Here is a 15,142-nt window from a genome sequence, read left to right as displayed (position 1 = left end):
CCCTCATACCACGTCCCTCATACCACGTCCCTCATACCACGTCCCTCATACCACGTCCCTCATACTACGTCCCTCATACCACGTCCCTCATACCACGTCCCTCATACCACGTCCCTCACACCACGTCCCTCATACCACGTCCCTCATACCCCGACCCTCGCGTACATCACAGAGGACCGCATGAATCAATTATATGTCCTATAATAAGATCCATTTGATACGCCGATGTATACCACGTCCCTTATATGTATACCATATACCATATACCATATACCATATAGGTACCATATACCATACCTATACCATATACCATATACCATATACCATGTACCATATACTATTTACCATATACCATTATACCATGTATACCATTATACAGCAAGTATATTCCATGAATGTACATGAATTGTTTTGAGGCTTCGTGGGTTACAGAGAAGTTTCGAGCGTTAGCGACATCCTACATTGCTTCTCACAAATCGAGGAATATTGTACTTATAATAAAGATATCAGTAAAGCATTACGTTTTTTGCTAATGGACGGCGGTTAATATATTGATCTTAGATAATATCAGATGAATATTATCTAAAATTATAATATCTAATCGATTCATTTAGCCAATATCAGAATTTCAAGGAAAACTTAAATACATTTATTCAAAGTTATGTTTGCATTTCATACGATAGAGATCGCTCATCAATGGGCTGAATTAAAATCAAAGATTTTATGTCTTCCGATAATCAAATCCCTACACGCCACCGTGTTGACACCACGCCACCGTGTTGACACCACGCCACCGTGTTGACACCACGCCACCGTGTTGACACCACGCCGCCGTGTTGACACCNAGCGTTAGTTGTGCGTGGTGGCGAAGTGTACGGTGTCAAAACTGGCGACAGTTGCATGGGGTTGGTTGACTACAGCAACATTTCAATGTGCTCAGCGACTTATCTGACATGACTGCGACTGTTGAGAAGACTTATGATGCGGTAGTGTAATAATTCTCAGGATTTTAAAATCATTTAATCCAAAATTTTTTATTAAACTTTGAGTCCTTTCTAATAACAGGAATCTAAAAAAAGCTTACAAAGCAACACGAGGTAAGCGGCGCCAGTGTTTTCCTTTATGCCTTAAAGGAGTTCAGATCTTTTTATTAATTTTTAGTTAATTCCTCGAGCGCTTCTTCAAAACTAACATTTAGACTTTTTCGAAACTTTTTCGGTATGGTACGAATTACCGAAAAATCCACGAATACGCAAGACAGGTTTTCGCATGTCTGTTCTAGTCTAAAAAAGATTACAACTTTTTGACGACTTGACAATTATCTCACATATCTGAACTATAACAGGCAAACATTCCTCTAATGACTTCGCAAGGAAAAAGTGTCAATTAAATTCAATAATAGGTTATTTCATTTTATTTTAATTATTCCATTTACGTCTAGAGCTCTCCTCCGCACCTCATATTTATGTTCAAAATGCGAGCTATTGAGGACTGCGACGCTGTACATCACAATTGTACAAAAAACACTTCGTAACATTTATGTTATAACCGAGTTTACCTTCCATGAGCCAGACCTCAATGCATGCACCACTATAGCTCCACGAACCACAGTACTTTGAGAATATTCTTGTATGTCTGTACCTAAATGATGCAGTGCATGTACTCCTCCAATAAATTGACAGTTATTCTTGCATTACGTATGCAAGAATAATTTTGCGTATGTCTTTACGTAGATAATGCAGTGCATGTACTTTTTGAACGTCTGTTGATTACATGCAAGCACTTCTCCAATACTTTGCTATTTAATGAAGCGTGTGAATCGTTGCCATTAAGCCTTTTCTTTTTCGTCATTTTAATGATTTTTTTTATTTGTTTTGTTTGTTTTATTTGTTTTTTTCTTAAACACTAGAAATTTTTTTATTTAAAATACTGGACACGAGAACCGGAATTACTTTATTTGAATAGTACCATTAATCTTAATTAGCATTCATATAAACCATTTATTGCAGGAGTTGGAAGTCTAACTCGTCACAAGTTCTGCAAATGAAGAAGTTGATGAAATTTCTCATGAGCATCAAACCTGTCCTTCTAAAATAACAACTGAATCAAAACAAGATTGCTAGAAATTGCAGTCAATAAGTGCTAAATAAATTAATTATTATTAGAACCAATGGCCTTTGCAATACATTTGGCATACTTGTTACTTTAGGAGAGGACAAAAATGCGCATTTCAGCGACTTGTTGCCATTCCGTGCAGCCATCAAGCAAGATATCCGCAGCACCGCGGACATCGCCGCTCTTGCCAGCCGTCGGCCGGATGCGAACCGAAGCAATTTACCACATCAGTCAAATGAACCGCTGACAGAACACAGTTATACTTCGGCAAAATTAAATTATCTTGTCGAGAAGAATTGGCTTCAAAATTCAAAATTTGGTACAAGTGACCATTTCGAGTTGATATTAAAGCCAGATGACGGAATTAAATGTAATCAAGAGTAATAAGCTCTCCGGTTTGCTGGCAATGACATCTGGTTGAAACCTGTTATGGTTTGTTAAGTCATTAAGGAGAAAAAGGAAAAAGGTTGTCAGGACGCATAAAAAATTATGAAATTAATTAATACATTATTTGAAAATTATATCTTTGCATTCAGGCTGATAATCTGTTTCAGTCCCAACCGTTGAAATCCCATCGATTATTCTGGGTTATTTAATTTTGTTTCTTACTAATTTCTTCGAAGTCAAAATGTTCGAACTTCCCATTTATTTACTTCCTGCAATGCTCTTCTAGAAACGTTGTTTTGTTCTCCATTGACAGTGCAGGCTGACGAAAGAATCAATTGCCGCGGAGGTTCTCCAGATTGGGTGGCTATTCCATGTTCCTTTATGCTCCTTCTTGACTTTAATTACCCGAGACTCTAAGTCGGAGTCTCATTAGTTAGGAGACTGGCTTGGCGAGGGGAATTTCAGTCGCTATAAGAAGCCTAAGCATCGGGACCGGGGTTTGCTGAGATGCAATATTGCAACTGACAAGACGATTTTCAATCCTGTGAAGAAGTTCTTGAAGTTCACAAGGAACGGCACTTGTTAAAGATGAGCATCAATGCCGTTTGAGTGAATATTTTGTCTGCTAAACGCAATTCTCTCCCATATAGGAGATGTGGGCAGAAGTCGTAACCGAGAACGGTTGACAACTTCGAACGTCATATTATAAAATTCTTCGCTTTTTTGATAACGGCACATGAACTCATTCAGGGAAAGTCAGTTCATGAATTCTCACCTGAACCGAATTGGAAACTTCCTAGAAATTCACTGCACGAAAATATTCAGACTTACCTTTTAGAACAATTATTTGTTACGGGCTTCCGTGCCATAATTGCGTTGGCTTATAAGGTCATGGAGCTTACGTTCTATTACAGTGCTTAGGTTGTTATAGGGCCTGTTGCCTGCCTCTAGCATGCAGAGATGGGACCTTAGGTTTAATGGCTGCCTTCCACCAACTATTGAATAGTTTTAACACGAATTTTATCATCCTTTCACTATCATTTGAACAAGTCACTCCCTGCCACTAGTAATGACCGTACAAATTGGTATCAGGCTTGTTGCGTTTCATCGTCTGCTGTTACCGCATACATTATGGGTGCGTACACTGATGATCGATGACATAGATAATAATAAATAACATAGAAACAGGGCAGATGACGAATAGCCGGCCATTAGCTAGAACTTCACGTCACATTCAGCAAGTATATAGCTGAAGTATATAGCTCATATGTCGACTCTTGTTAATTTCATAAGAAAAGTCAAAACAAACCATTTAAAATTACCAACATTTGTCTCTAACAGGCATTGAAACAATATATAACTTTAGCCCTAAAGGAAAACTCACTAAGAAATCATGAGAAACAAATGCTTAACAGAAAACCCAACATAAAGCTCGGTGTTAACCAGCTTCGGGTCTCAGGCATGGGGCTAACATTTTGCCGACTCTCGACACTTTTTGCGTAACTCTCGTAACAGCGCAGGCATAAAGGTTTGACTAGCATCGATGAAGATTACTATCTTTGTATCCAAAGGGATGGGTTGTGTTGACAAGGTTTTAATCTTGGTCACGGCGCCAATTAGATCCAAACCCATGAACTATTCAATATATAAATATGAAAACAAATTGCCATCGGTGAGCCAGACATTGTACGGTGATGGTAAGGTCACCCAATCATTCAACTGCTACTAGCAGAATTAATAAGCATAAATAAAAAATGATATAATAAAACAAATGTCAAATAAAAACACAAATAAAATATTAACCGTGTGTTCTCCTGGCTAAATCTTTAATAAGCAGCCTGTATCTTCTCAGCTTCGAATCAGTCTTATAGTAGACTTTGTGCGAATACCATATATCATATACCATATACCATATACCATGTACTAATACCATATACATATACCACAAACCATATACCATATACAGTATACCTTATGAATACACGAATGTATGACTAGTAATAATTTAACAGCAGAATATGAAACCAACGCACAAAACATGTAAACAAAGTGCAATCATAAATATATTATTCACATTCGCAACTATTACCACAAATTAGACACTTGAATGATCGGCATGACGCGCATAAGCCGCGTATGTCTGTGAGGTGTTGTTGTTGTTTTGTCTGCTTCTTGAGGAAGTGGAGTCGTCCTCCATACACCTCACGGCTCAAAAGGCTCCCCCGTCTGGCAAGCCAGTCTGTAATAAATAAGGCTATTAGGCAAAATAATTGTGTCTTATGAGCGTTAAATTGTGCATCTGATTAGTCTACCGGTTAGTAACCCTTACCTAGCACTAATCTCGTCATTTGGAAACAAGGATTCATAGGGCCAAATGGTCCAGCCTGGGCATCTCTGAGGTGGAGAAACGAACGACAAATGCAGAGCATGGCTACGCGAGGTCTCGTCAGGGTTGACTCAAAATTTAAATGATATACTGTATTAGAAGCATCCTATCACAATCTTTCGCATAGTTTATTCCCAAACTTATAGATGGCGAATTTTTGTTTTTTTTACGGAACAATTGGTAGATGAAAATTTCACACCATGACACTGATGAGCCATGTTTCGAGGTCGCGTTTTCTGAATCGTTTTCAAAACTCAGCTTTTTTTTTAATTTTTTGGCAGATGGCCATTTGTGAAGCATCTAGTCTGTGACCAGACTCAATATTATTCATCAGCTAATTTATCGCTATGTGGCCAAATAATATCGTTCATTTATTACACTCCGCGTATATGTGATCACTGGAGAGATAACTACGAATCGAACAACACGTCTGCAGCCGATAGCTCCTCAGTCAACTTACATCTCAAACCAAACCAAAACAAAAGATTCCGCCCAAAATATTGCGGACCGAATGGATTTAGCCTAAAAAGTTGGAAGAAGCAAGTTTTGGCCAAAGTTGTTTTCCATACTTAGCCAAAAATCTAAATGATTGTAGAAGTTCGTTCAGAATCTCATAAAATTAACGCAATATTTGCTAGACGAAGTTCATTGAATTGATACAAAAATTTGAAATATTTTATATTTAAGTTCGTAACTATTATTGAGTTCTTTACATCGTGAAATTTATGAAATAATTCACAGTATTTTACGGCTAAGTTCGAAGGCTAAATTCATTCCTCCGTATTGTCCTCTGGTCTCGCGTCAAAAATTCTCAAAGAAAAGTTATGCATCGTCAGAGGTGCAATACTTGCATGACTCAGAAAGAAAAGCTTAGGTGGGCTTTCCAGTAAAAATTTACGCTACCCGAAAAGTTACGAGACTTTTGGGTTGCGATGTACGTTTGGATCACAAACTTGGAACTTTGTCTTTCTTTCCAGCTGTATTTTAGGAAGCTATATATATACATATAACTATATATACTTCTGAACATAGAATTATTTTCGTGTTTATTGAATGTTTCTGTAGTTTGTAATTTTCGCCGACCTCTTAAACGTCTCAAGCGAAAAATCTCGCCTTGAACCTACAGTGACTTTCTTAAACTGCTATTAGATGCAAGTTTTCGANCAAGTTTTCGATACTTCGGCAACATGAGACAAACCACATGCAAACTTTCATCTTAAATTGATCGAAGTTCCGGGTAGTCGGTAATAAGTTTTTGACCGAATGCTGTACTCTGCAAAGTTTTTAGCCTGATCATTAAATTCAAACTTAAAGCTTAGATTTAAAAACGATTTATATCAATTCTACCAATTTATTAATGTTCTTTGCTCTAAATGTGTAGTATTTTTCAACAGTCTTTGCAAGGATCATTTAAATAATGCTAAAACTTAAGTCTATATCCCAATTTGTAAAGAAGTTAAACCTAGCTTTTACTATCCTGTCTATTTTTCTTGTACAACCTTCCAACCCCTCATACTGATGTCTTAAGTCTATATCCCAATTTGTAAAGAAGTTAAACCTAGCTTTTACTATCCTGTCTATTTTTCTCGTACAACCTTCCAACCCCTCATACTGATGATTTCCACTGATTATTCTTCCCACAAAATTGTTCAATGTTTTACCGAGTATGTCAAGCAATTTTTATACATTATATATGATAACTTAACCTGTGCTAATTCTGACTTTGCTTGAATGAAATCCATTTCTTCTGCAGTATCCGGCCATCTCGCTCCAGAGTTTGACTGGCTTAACTTTTCTACGTCACAATGGCATCATCCCGTATGATTTAACCAGTCACGGACCTGCAACGTTTTGCACCTTCTATCCTCTGAAGTAGTTGAAGTTATTATTGCGCGAGGGACATTCTAGTTACGTGTAAACTTGGGTGCTATGACAACCTCTAATGCTGGCAAAGTGAATAAATTATTTCTATAACAAACTTGAATTGTGCGAGTAGCCTTTATGAAGCTTGAATTAAATGGGATACAGATTATTTAAACGGGGACTTGAATTCAATTTACGAAGTGCATTTTTTTGTTGAAAATCCTTGCCGAGTGAGAAGCCTTGGCCACCGCGCAGGACGACGTGTCCAGCGATGGCGACGCGCCCACGCCGCCACAGCGTCGTGACGCTCCGACTTACGGTCACGTCTGACGACGTCTTCGGCGACCACAACTCCCCAACGCTAACCCCACGCACCAGAGTGCTGCCTCGGGGCAGAAACTACTTCGCCAGAACCCCAACGTCACCTCTACCTAGAACACCAACATCCCCTCAACCCCGATCCCCATCATCACCTCATCGCAGATGTCCAGGTTCGCCCCTACTAAATCGTGCATCAACTTCCCCTCTCCCTCCTTCCACTAATCGGGGTACAGGAGCCTTACCGATGTCTCCTAGAGGGGCATCTCCTTCCCCTAATTCTCTCATGGGCACGTCTCAGTGTCCGGTCTCCCCTAGGGGTACATCCCCTTCACCCCTATCTCCTCGAGAATCATCTTCACGGTTTCGATACGACAATGTCACGGGCGGTTCGAAGGGAGCCTCCATTCGATACGACAATGTCACGGGCGGTTCGAAGGGAGCCTCCATAGAAGAAAGGGACGCGTCCCACGCAGGTTCGAGCACCAGCGGCCTCATGAGGAGGTCTTCCCTCCTGACGGTGCCCCTCATGGGGCACGACCCTCCGCCTGACCAGTTCCTGAGAGCCCCCAGGCAGAGGTCCTCTTCCTTGGCGGGCCCCCTCCACAGCCCGGACCTCATCAGGTAATTTCCTTTATTAAATTTACAATAATTTTCTTCTTCATTAGTTGACAATATTACCTCTGGCGCCGCAGTGAAGTGATATTTTAAAGAGTTTTGCTTAATTTGTGGTTTCATTGTAATTTATTATATTCAAGATTAATTAAAAGATTGAGTAACATGCCTATTATATTAATGCTTATTTCAATTTCTGTTTCTTTCAGTTTCCCTTAGTTATTAAATTTTACGTTTTTCGTTGTACGTTTCATGTTTTCGATGCGTGTCTCTAAGAAGATAAAGTTTACGGAACGAGCCCTCAATGGATTGATCTCGACTGGGGTAAGCCTCACTGGGGTAAGCCTCACTTGCCTCTCTGGGGTAAGCCTCTCTGGGGTAAGCCTCTCTGGGGTAAGCCTCACTAGGGTAAGCCTCTCTGGGGTAAGCCTCTCTGGGGTAAGCCTCACTGGGGTAAGCCTCACTAGGGTAAGCCTCTCTGGGGTAAGCCTCACAGGATAAGCCTCATTGGGGTAAGCCTCACAGGATAAGCCTCACTAGGGAAAGCCTCACCTCAACGCATAATAGTAGCAATATTTACCGTTTTCCTAATACATGACAGATTTAATTATCGCTACGTTGTCAGTCCATTGAGTTTTTTTCATTGAGCACTAGATCCGCGCAGGGCTCGATGGTACATGCGACCTAATCGAATATTTGATGGCATGGCCTCAAAAAATAATTCATGTGAATAAAAATCAAATTAAGTGCCAACATCGCGTGCAAAACTGAACAATTTTTTAATTAGAGGAGTTTAGTGTTGCATCAATGAGTGTGGGCATCGTTGTGATTGAACTGATAGATAATTTTTAAAGCGACGATAATTTTTTTAATTCTGAGACTTCCATCTCGTTGTGAGCATCCAAAATTTTTCAAATTAATAAAACTTTTAAAATTCAAACTACAGTGAATAGAATCAAGTTGCTGTATGCAAGTAAACCAGAACTTTTTACGATTCTTTCTAGACGCAAATTTTCCACACATTCCATTGATGCAGAATTTTTCCTTGTAATCTATCTACACTTTTTTGAGCGATCCTAAAAGAAAGAATTCTTATTACTGGTTCTTGGCAGCCGAGACTTTCTTTCTTGTTGCAATTGAAGAGTACATTTCGGCCTGAGCTACTAGCGGAGCCACAACACAAGGACAGAGCCCAGCAATGTACCAAGACGTCCCGAATGTGGCGCTCAGGTGCCGTAGACTTACGCCCACCCTAGACCTGCCGCGAGGAGTGTTTTTCACCGCATTTTTTACATTAAGTATCATGGGCGAGAGATCGGTGGCCACCGGCCGGCTGATGGTAGGCCGACAAATATTCCTACAAGATTTTCAATAGGGTCGGGAAGACCAATCCATTGTCAGCAGCTTCTTCTGGTGAGTCGATGGCAGGACAATCCCAGGCGACACGGGGTAGAATTCGATGCAGTATTTTTTTACGTGAAAACTGAATCCAAAGTTTTATTCTTTAATAACTGGAATTCGCGAATACTTCTATTCCGTCAAGCTTGCGAGAACGATGGTGAGGATGAGGAGCAAGGAGCACTGATCATTATTATTTTATTGCATTGATATTATCGCTTGGAGCGCAGCATTCAATGCATTGCACTTCCTTGCAATATCGTAATTAGCATAGTAATGATATATCATGAGGCCTTTATAAATTCCTGCTATTTGTGCAAGACTTCTACCAGGGTCATAATATGTCATCATTCAAAAATATCATCTACAGTGATACTATTTCGGGCAAAACTTCTAACCATATTTTATAATCTATTATCATCCAAAAATGTCATCTACTGTGATGATATTTCGGCAAAACTTCTAACCATATTTTATAATTTATTATCATACAAAAATATCATCTACAGTACTGCTTTTCGGTAAGACACCTACGGGTTGACCGAAAATACGAAATATAACTTATAGAACCTCTAGGTTATCAGATGTAGTGAATATGCAAAATGATTGCTGAGATAAGAAAATGTAAAAGGAAATCTTATTCGAAAAGTTTCGTATTAATTGAAAACCGTCCAGTTAGTTTATAATCCGAAAAAACGTACTGCTATGCCTATGTGGATCTTTTGCCTACAGTGTTTCCGGTGTTGGCAAGTTTTTCATAGGTTATTTTTATCTGATTATTAACTATATTACCATGCGACGAAGTGCATGAAATTTTATCAATGATGACAATTTTCGTGAAACCTTATAGTGTCGCTTTTCTTCCTGCGTAGAATTGTGGCTTCACCCCTCGCAAAATATTCTTAAGCCTCCCTATGTAAAATGTTTATTTATTAAACTTATTTTTATGCATAAATAAAAAATGCATACGAACTTGATTTATGTTACTTGATTATGAGTTCAAATGAATAATCCCACAACCAGTCATTGTTAACTTAAATATGATCATTTCTCTTACTGGGCTCAGCCTTGTCCTCAAAACCAAGCTACTGCTCTGCTCTAGGTTACGAATGTTATATCAAAACATATGCTGGCATTGGCAACCGTATTCAAATATTCTGTTTAGAAATGTGGTTCCATTAAGTTTCGTATAATGTGATAAACTAAAAACAAACATCAACGATGTATAAACTTAATTGTTCCATTAAGTTTCGTATAATATTATTTGAATGCGAGACAAGTTTGGGTATTAAATGGTACTTAATCTTGCTGTAACAATACAATCTTGTTCATTATGTCCAGAAGAAATTGTCCTAGTTATGAAAATGATTTTAAAAAGGATGACGAATGCTCTCTCTCTAAAGATATGCAAAGATATTCAATAATATATATAAAAATGTAGCGTGGTTCCATTAAATTTTACATAATATTATTTGAATGCGAGTCAAAGTTTGGATATTAAGTGGTACTTGATCTTACTGCAGATACCTGAACGGGGCGTATACAAATGTAGCGTGGTTCCATTAAATTTCGTATAGTTTTATTTTAATGCGAGGCAAAGTTTGGGTATTATAAGTGGTACTTGATCTTACGGCAGATACCTGAACTTAGATGAAATGATTTTGACACGAATTCAAATGAAAATAATACAAATGTAGCGTGGTTCCATTAAATTTCGTATAGTTTCATTTGAACGCGAGGCAAAGTCTGGGTATTAAGTGGTACTTGATCTTACTGCAGATACCTGAACGGGGAGTATACAAATTTAGCGTGTTTCCATTAAGTTTCGTATAGTTTCATTTGAATGCGAGTCAAAGTCTGGGTATTAAGTGGTACTTAAACTTACTGCGGATACCTGAACGGGGCGTATACAAATTTAGCGCGGTTCCATTAAATTTCGTATAGTTTTATTTGAATGCTAGTCAAAGTTTGGGTACTAAGTGGTACTTGAACTTACTGCAGATACCTGAACTTAGATGAAATGATTTTGACACGAATTCAAATGAAAATAATACAAATGCAGCGTGGTTCCATTAAGTTTCTTGTAGTTATATTTGAATGCGAGGCAATGTTTGGGTATTAAGTGGTACTTAAACTTACTGCAGATACCTGAACGGGGCGCGGGAGCGAGCCGCTGCCCCGCTGGGGCACGAGAGCTTCAGCCTCGGCAGCTCCGAGAACGAAGGGACCGACGACCCCAGCCCCGCCCCCCGCGCCAAACAGACCTCCTCGCCCGGTCTCGTATCAGGCTTGTTCTGTTGATCATATTTAAGCAATGAAATTATGTATTTGCTTCAACCCTGCCAAACTCTATCCTTTTAATGGGTGGCTGTAGCTTAATATTATACAGTGTAACTCAATTATATCCACGCAAACCGCAATTAAATCAACATGTTATGGGCTTACTGCCGGTCTCGTATCAGGCTTGTTCTATTGATCATATTTAATGGGTGGCTTTAGCTTAATATTATACAGTGTAACTTGAATAAATCCACGCAAACCACAATTAAATCAATATTTTATGGGCTTACTGCCGGTCTAGTGTCAGGCTTGTTCTGTTGATCATATTTAATGGGTGGCTTTAACTTAATATCATACAGTGTAACTCAATTAAATTCACGCAAACCACAATTAAATCAATATTTTATGGGCTTACTGCCGGTCTAGTGTGAGGCTTGTTCTGTTGATCATATTTAATGGGTGGCTTTAGCTTAATATTGTACAATGTAACTCAATTAAATCCACGCAAACCACAATTAAGTCAACATTTTGTTGGCTTACTGAAATCAATAAATTAGGTGAACGTTGTCATCCAAATTTGTGCCGATCCACAGACTACGAGCTCGACTGACAGTGCTGTTTTAAATCCATGCGATTCAAAATTTAATTTAAACCAATTAGGTGTCGAAACTCTACGTATGTGCGTGACTATCGTTTTTGTGATGAGGAATCATTAGCAGGTATAGTTAACAATGCAATCTTGTTCATTATGTCCAATTAAAATTGTCCTAGTTATGGAAATGATTTTAATTTTTTAAAGGTTAAAACCATGAAATAGGGCTAGATTTTTCTTTTTGCTGAGAGTTTTTAATCCACTACTTTAATAATTCAATCGTTGGTGATTCCAACATCTACTTTATTCAAATACATTTATTTTGATTACAATACAATCGATTCTATCTAAAGACAGCTATTTATATCCTATTGATATGGTTTAGACCCAATGTTAATAGTTTGAAATAGTGCGTTGGCAGCTCATTGACGCTTGTCGGCAGTTAGGGCCGATTCTCGGCAATTTAGAGCCGCATGTGGGCAATTAGGATTCACATGTCGGTACTTTGGATCCGAGTGTTGACAGCTTAGGCTGTGGGTCAGCAGTTTAGAGCTGCGTGTTGGCAGTTAAGAGCAGCACGTTGGCAGTTTGGATACGAGTTACGGTAGTTTAGGGATGCGCGTTGGTAGTTTAGATTCGCGTGTTGTCAGTTATAGCCGTGTGTTGTAGTGTAGAACTGCATATGACAGTTTAGAGCAGCATACAGTCGGTTATAGCCGCTTGTCGGCTCTATGCCGTAGTTGGTTGTTCCCGTAGTTGAATGCCGTAGTTGGTTGTTCGTTATAAAATTTCAATTTCAAACACGATTACACCCACAGGTCATCGCAGTGGTTCCTCACATCACCACTCTCGACATCAGCACCACCGTCAGGCGTCCTCCCAATACTCGCCAGGGGGCAATACGGGACGCAGACCTCTGCACCGCAGCCCCAAGTCCGTCTCTCATCGGTCCCCATCCCCCTCTCCCCACTACTCTGATCAGCCCCTAAGGTACTGTTTGTTATATTATTAAATTTTATTATAATTCTTTGCAACTTACATATGAGATCCCCATTTTAATAGTTTTATTTTGAGATTCCCTGATAATTGATTGGTATCATATGAATTATTTTACAGATAATGATGATGAATTTTCTTTCAAGGTGTCAAACTCCTCATTTGATGGAGCCATTATAGCGCATAATATTTACAGTGTTAATTTTCATTGATTTCAATATCCTTATCATTCACTCAAGTGTCTCGTACGCTGAGTAGGCCACAGTTTTGCGTTCATTTCAGACCGTCATAATCAGATGCAATCGCGAGCGACCAAAGAACTGCCTGATGCTCTATGGTGACAATTAAATTATTGCAGGTCGCCATCGCCTCGGCGTCGCAACTCCTCATCGACGGTCGATGAACCAAATGTGAGTAGTTCTACAGTCGAGCTTCATTGCTGGTTTATAAAGGTAGTTCATTACTGGAGTAACACTCAAGATGTTAGTAGTGGTGGCCCAGCCGAGCTTCAATGTTGGTTTATAAAGGTAGTTCTTAACAGTGTATCACTCAAGATGTGAGTAGTGGTGGCCCAGCCGAGCTTCATTGTTGGTTTATAAAAGTAGTTCGTTAACGGAGTAACACTCAAGATGTGAGAAGTGGTAGTGACACAGCCGAGCTTCATTGTTGGTTTATAAAGGTAGTTCTTTAACAGCGTACCACTCAAGATGTGAGAAGTGGTAGTGACACAGCCGAGCTTCATTGTTGGTTTATAAAGGTAGTTCTTTAACAGCGTACCACTCAAGATGTGAGAAGTGGTAGTGACACAGCCGAGCTTCATTGTTGGTTTATAAAGGTAGTTCGTTAATGGAGTAACACTCAAGATGTGAGTAGTGGTGGCCCAGCCGAGCTTCAATGTTGGTTTATAAAGGTAGTTCTTAACAGCGTACCACTCAAGATGAGAAGATGTGAGTAGTGATGGCACAGCCGTGCGTCATTGTTGGTTTATAATGGTAGTTCTTTAACAGCGTACCACTCAAGAAGGACGTCAGCTGGGAATGATTTCATATGAAAGTAACAAGCGTTTTCCCTCCTACAAGACTGTCACGAATGCCTTTAAAATTCTGCCCACTATTCCATACGGCATAAACTTGTCTTTATTGTCTATGAAATTTTCTGGCTCACATAACTTATGTGGAAAGCTATCCACAAGACTTAATGCTGAATGCTTAATGCTTATCATGTCCCACTGTCCTACATATCAATACGACATCATAATAATTATCTGCAAAATGCATAAGATAATCTATAAGTCACTTCTGATTATATTTTTATGGTACTAACAAAAATAGCAACAAATTGCACGGATCACACAACTCTAAACAAAATATTTGCAGTCATGATCAATAATAATGAAGCACTTGAGTGGTACCATTGCTGGTTTGGAGCATGATCCAGTTCTAAAATTGCTTCATGGCTGCCTTATGTATGGGAAAGGATTTTATCATAACGTACTAGACGAAATCAAAAATTTTAAAATGTTAGCGAAATTTGATTGATGGGTTTCCGTTAGCCAATTTCTCAGACAGTTGACTGAAAAATCATGAGATCGTCCAGCAATATCCTTCTCATTGTCTGCATTTCGTTTGAAATTCTTGACTTCAAATCAAGAAACATCAGAATACAATGTAAACTGCTTTGTAACTATTGATAAATATAATTTACCTTCATTATTGTCATAATGTTGATATGAAAGTTTAATATGCTAAGCTCCAAGCACTTATCTCGACTACTTGCATGTGCGAGCTTTCTTCTTCATGATCCAAAATTTGAAAAACAATTTAAAAATTTGCATTGATTAAATTCTTTTAAACAAGTTAAAATTTTTCATGTTTCCTAAGAGGCCATCTAATGTGTCCTCGCTGTCTTACAGTGCCTAAGAAATCATCTAAGATGGCCTGACTGGCGTATACAGCCTAAGAGGCCATCTAATGTGTCCTCGCTGTCTTACAGTGCCTAAGAAATCATCTAAGATGGCCTGACTGGCGTATACAGCCTAAGAGGCCATCTAATGTGTCCTCGCTGTCTTACAGTGCCTAAGAAATCATCTAAGATGGCCTGACTGGCGTATACAGCCTAAGAGGCCATCTAATGTGTCCTCGCTGTCTTACAGTGCCTAAGAAATCATCTAAGATGGCCTGACTGGCGTATAC

At 39.0% G+C, this 15,142-nt stretch overlaps 1 protein-coding gene across 1 annotated transcript; it reads left to right on the top strand.

Annotated features, from left to right (window-relative positions):
• Positions 1-7,022: 7,022 nt before the first annotated feature.
• LOC125177592 (serine/arginine-rich splicing factor SR45-like) lies at positions 7,023-12,943 on the top strand. Its single transcript, XM_047879584.1, has 5 exons — positions 7,023-7,264; positions 7,394-7,455; positions 7,522-7,693; positions 11,227-11,362; positions 12,773-12,943. Exons 1-5 carry the CDS (start codon positions 7,023-7,025, stop codon positions 12,941-12,943), a joined length of 783 nt encoding a protein of 260 aa, XP_047735540.1.
• The last annotated feature ends 2,199 nt before the right edge of the window (positions 12,944-15,142 follow it).

This window comes from Hyalella azteca, unplaced genomic scaffold (assembly GCF_000764305.2).
Source record: "Hyalella azteca isolate HAZT.00-mixed unplaced genomic scaffold, Hazt_2.0.2 contig3373, whole genome shotgun sequence".
NCBI classification, from domain to species: Eukaryota; Metazoa; Arthropoda; class Malacostraca; order Amphipoda; family Hyalellidae; genus Hyalella; species Hyalella azteca.
Note: the sequence above shows the minus strand (reverse complement) of the source record. Positions and strands in the feature narration are given on the sequence as shown.